At 47.1% G+C, this 5,232-nt stretch overlaps 1 protein-coding gene across 1 annotated transcript; it reads right to left on the reverse strand.

Annotated features, from left to right (window-relative positions):
- Nucleotides 1–3,036: 3,036 nt before the first annotated feature.
- LOC129849559 (general transcription factor II-I repeat domain-containing protein 2-like) lies at nt 3,037–4,232 on the reverse strand. The gene has a single exon (XM_055916389.1). It carries the CDS (start codon nt 3,992–3,994, stop codon nt 3,248–3,250), a length of 747 nt encoding a protein of 248 aa, XP_055772364.1. The 5' UTR covers nt 3,995–4,232; the 3' UTR covers nt 3,037–3,247.
- Between the last annotated feature and the right edge of the window lie 1,000 nt (nt 4,233–5,232).

Genomic DNA, 5,232 nt, shown 5'->3' on the forward strand with positions numbered 1-5,232 from the left:
CTCTTATCCAGAGCGACTTACAAGTACATACATTCATACTTTTTTGTACTGGCCCCCCGTGGGAATCAAACCCACAACCCTGGCGTTGCAAGCGCCATGCTCTACCAACTGAGCTACACAGGACCATGAGGAATGAGGAAAGGGAGAATATGTGTTTGGCCTACAAAACACTTAATAGAAAGGACTGTGTCGTATGTGGACATGCCAGACCTATTCTGGCTGCTCACCCATTTGTCCTAAGTACTGGGGAAGGTTGGATGTGCATCCAAATTTAATCCTGTGCAAAACTCTGAGTCTTGTGTTCCCAGAAGTCCCTCCCCAGAAGGACCGTGGGGAGTTAAGGCATATGGGGGACATAACAGCTGTAACACTGGTACAGGTAGAGGTATAGACTATGGAAGGCTCCCTGCTACTACCTGCACCACTAATACCACTATTAACTAGAGGTGTTGCTGATGTATGGTGGATGTGTGGACCTGCCAGGCGGTTGACCCCATTTTTGAAAGGAAATTGTCGTTGCTCATGTGTTTTGGCCAGTCTGATACCACCGTGGCCTATTATGATAGCTAATCAACTTCTGGGAAGCTACACAGGACACAGAGGCTTGGGACCAACCCAGGAGACGGCAGAAACGTGACGCTCCTTGGTCCGAGGGTACAGATAACATGCACACCAACCTGTTGGGGGTCCCAATAGGGGTCCCCCACGAATTCCAGACATTAACCAGGAATGATGGCCTGTGGCATCTGATGCCCATCCTTGGCCCAGCTATTGTTGATGTTAAAACAAAAGGTCTGGATCAATTATAAACACACCCACACAGGACTTACAGGGATGGCTGAACAATTGGATGCTGCCTCACAAACCAGTAGACACAATAGACTAACACTGGACATAAGTCTGGCCAACAAGGGAGGTGTAACAGTGTTGCACGTTTGTTCCTAACAATACTAGTCCGGATCGGAGCATTTCAAAAGCTCTGAGTGGGTTGGCAAGGTTATCAGTGGAGATGAAGGGTCTTGCAGGTGTGGAGGAGAGTGGACTGTTCCCCTGGCTGGGTGGTTGTTTTGGTAAGTACACTGCAAGGACGATTACTGGATTTCTGACACTAGTTGTGGTTTTTCATTTCTGTGTTGCCTGTATCATACCTTGTTTGAAGAAGTTTGTTACAGATGTGTAAGGGGCCTCTGGTTGATGCTCCAGTTGGAGAGGCTGATACGAAAACGAGCTTCCGCAGGAGAGTGGGCTGACAGAGGAGGACCCTTGGTTTGCTGTAGATGATGTTGTTGAATGAATAAAAAGTGATGTTTGTCCTCCCTGTTGTGAAGGTTTGAAGTTCCCGGGTGGCGACGAGCCCACCTGGTACAGGTTGTATAGAGGGATGGACCGGAGGGTTTAACATATTCTCGTTTTTTGGTTTACTAATGTGTGGTTGGCCACTCCAGGGGTAGTTATTGGAGTGGTCTCCTTTTTGGTCCTTGCTCATTTACGACTCAACTTACATTGATGCTATTGGTGTCCCTAGGGGGTGCCAGATGAATATAAACTGGCGGACCAAGTGACAGCTGGGTTTGAATCATCATTTTGTTGGTGGTGTACAGTTAATAAAAATGTGGACAGAATTAACTACATTCATTTTAATGTCCAGAAACTGGGCAATTGGACTCAACAAGGCTTCGAGGCGGTCCATGGACAATTGGCAGCTACGTCCCTGATGGCATTTCAAAATAGAATCGCGGTTGATATGTTATTGGCTGAACGGGGGGGGGTCTGTGCAAATGTTTGGTGAACAGTGTTGTACTTTTATTCCCAATAACACAGCTACGGATGGGAGTCTGACTGTAGCATTGGAGGGACTTAGTACCCTTAATGGTAAGATGAAACAGCATTCTGGAGTGGACACTACTATGTGGGACTCATGGATGGATGCTTTTGGGAAATATAAGACGCTGGCTTCCTCCGTCCTAGTATCAATTTCTGTTTTTGCGGCCATTCTTGTACTTTGTGGATGTTGTTGCATTCCATGTGCGCGCACGCTTGCTAGCCGTGTTATCACTGCCGCCATAGACCCTAATCAGGAAAGGGCCCAAATGTTCCCATTGCTTGAGGATGGGGAAGCTGGACCTGTCTATCTATTTGAGGACTAAGATACTTTTATGTCACGTCTCTTGTGAGACGTGAAGAGAGGGAATCAAAAATTTGTCTTCTGACAAATTTTATCCTTTAGCTTTGTCTTTTTATATACTTTTATGTCACGTCTCTTGTGAGACGTGAAGAGAGGGAATCAAAAATTTGTCTTCTGACAAATTTTATCCTTTAGCTTTGTCTTTTTATATACTTTTATGTCACGTCTCTTGTGAGACGTGAAGAGAGGGAATCAAAAATTTGTCTTCTGACAAATTTTATCCTTTAGTTTTGTCTTTTTATATACTTTTATGTCACGTCTCTTGTGAGACGTGAAGAGAGGGATTTGTAAGAAATTGAAATAGAGACTGGAAACTAGCAATAACTACACTTCAACATAAGCCATATATTATACAAAAACACACATACTCCTCATTTCTCTTGGACATATGCTGGACTTAAGACACCAACTATAGACACACATGATTCCCCTCCCCCATAATAACCACAGACACACCCAACCCATGGTTGGACCTCAGGACAAAGAACTCTCAGGAACCAATGGAACGTGGACACCAGGCCGGAAGCAGGACTACCCAAGACCCAGATCGACCAATCGGAAGGCCGGACTCGCAGATCTACCTACTTTGCTTGTTGTCTGTATAGTACTGAACAATTCTGAAAACGCTCTCTTTTCCTGACGACCCCATACGGATCCGATAGAAGGAGCCGTGCTGCACGCTTTGCATAATATTTTTACACTTGAATAAACCTGCCTTATTATAAAATTATCCACCTCATCCTATGTCTCCACTTGGTCTCCTGTCTCAAGTAAAACGAATTATCAACACCAGCGGACGCGAGAGTGGTAAAGTAGGTCCTGGTGATCCGCATTAGTTTCTTCCAGGAACGTAATGAACTGACGATGATTCCTTGCTCGTATGAAGTTAACAAGTTTTACAACTGGATCCACGACGTGATTAAGCTGCAATACAGACTTACACAGAGACTCCTGATGAATGATGCAGTGAAGTAAAATAACATCCTGGTCAGGGTTTTCTTCTTTCACTTTATCCTGGATTCTTTTCAGCAGCCCGATGTTTTTTCCAGTTAAATTTGGCGATCAATCCGTGGTGACATTGGCAAGTTTACTCCAAGGTAGCTTCATTCTCTCGATGACAGCAGACACCTGTTCATATAAGTCCTCTCCTCGCGTTTTCCCTTTCAGTGATTCCATGCTCAAAAGCTCCTCCGTTATCTCAAAACTGTCGTTAATCCCTCGGATAAAAATTAGTAGCTGAGCAGTGTCTTTTATGTCGTTACTTTCATCCAGTGCTAGTGAATATAACTTAAAGGACTCCGCCTTTTTGTTTAACTCGCTGACTATATCTTCGTCAATCAGTTCCACGCGGCGAGTCACTGTCCTGTGTGCTAAACTGATTTTTTCAAACTTGGCTTTGCTCTCCGGACACAAGAGACCTGCTGTCTCTACCATGCACTCTTTCAAAAACTCGCCTTCGGAGAAAGGCTTGCCAGCCTTTGCTAATTTGAATGCCAGCAAATAACTTGCCTTGGTACTTGACTCTTGAATTGCAGTTTGTCGGTGAAAAAAGTTCTGTTGACTCTGTAAATTAGCTGCCAACCTCTGAGCAGTAGCCGCCCGTTCTTGTGTTGACTGCTTGCTAGCATAGTTTGCATGCTTCGTGGCAAAGTGACGGCTGATATTGTACTCTTTGAAAACCGCAACAGCTTCTTGGCATATCAGACATACAGCCGTTGATCGGACTTCAGTGAAGAAGTATTTTGTTGTCCACTCCTTATTAAACACTCGGCATTCGCTGTCCACTTTCCTTCTCTTTGGTCCGCTCATTTTCACAGAAGGGCTTAATGGTGACGTGAAACGAAGTGAAAATTAAAGTGAAATAAAGAGAAATACGCGCCACTCCAACAACGGTCAATGTGTTTTGAGTGCGCCATCTATTGGGGAAACGTGGGCATTGCAGGGAAAGGGGAAAAAAGGAGGTTTTTACTATAATTTGGACAAGTTCGGCGGGCCGGATTAAAAAGCCTAACGGGCCGTATGTGGCCCGCGGGCCGTAGTTTGCCCATGTCTGTTCTAGACCTATCGGCTGCCTTTGATACTGTGAACCATCAGATCCTCCTCTCCGCCCTTTCCGAGTTGGACATCTCCGGCGCGGCCCACGCTTGGATTGCGTCCTACCTGACAGGTCGCTCCTACCAGGTGGCGTGGCGAGAATCTGTCTCCGCACCACGTGCTCTCACCACTGGTGTCCCCCAGGGCTCTGTTCTAGGCCCTCTCCTATTCTCGCTATACACCAAGTCACTTGGCTCTGTCATATCCTCACATGGTCTCTCCTATCATTGCTATGCAGACGACACACAATTAATCTTCTCCTTTCCCCCTTCTGATAACCAGGTGGCAAATCGCATCTCTGCATGTCTGGCAGACATATCAGTGTGGATGACGGATCACCACCTCAAGCTGAACCTCGGCAAGACGGAGCTGCTCTTCCTCCCGGGGAAGGACTGCCCGTTCCATGATCTCGCCATCACGGTTGACAACTCCATTGTGTCCTCCTCCCAAAGTGCTAAGAACCTTGGCGTGATCCTGGACAACACCCTGTCGTTCTCAACTAACATCAAGGCGGTGGCCCGTTCCTGTAGGTTCATGCTCTACAACATTCGCAGAGTACGACCCTGCCTCACACAGGAAGCGGCGCAGGTCCTAATCCAGACACTTGTCATCTCCCGTCTAGATTACTGCAACTCGCTGTTGGCTGGGCTCCCTGCCTGTGCCATTAAACCCCTACAACTCATCCAGAACGCCGCAGCCCGTCTGGTGTTCAACCTTCCCAAGTTCTCTCACGTCACCCCGCTCCTCCGCTCTCTCCACTGGCTTCCAGTTGAAGCTCGCATCCGCTACAAGACCATGGTGCTTGCCTACGGAGCTGTGAGGGGAACGGCACCTCCGTACCTTCAGGCTCTGATCAGGCCCTACACCCAAACAAGGGCACTGCGTTCATCCACCTCTGGCCTGCTCGCCTCCCTACCTCTGAGGAAGTACAGTTCCCGCTCAGCCCAGTCAAA

This window comes from Salvelinus fontinalis, unplaced genomic scaffold, assembly GCF_029448725.1.
Source record: "Salvelinus fontinalis isolate EN_2023a unplaced genomic scaffold, ASM2944872v1 scaffold_1537, whole genome shotgun sequence".
In the NCBI taxonomy this organism is placed as follows: domain Eukaryota; kingdom Metazoa; phylum Chordata; class Actinopteri; order Salmoniformes; family Salmonidae; genus Salvelinus; species Salvelinus fontinalis.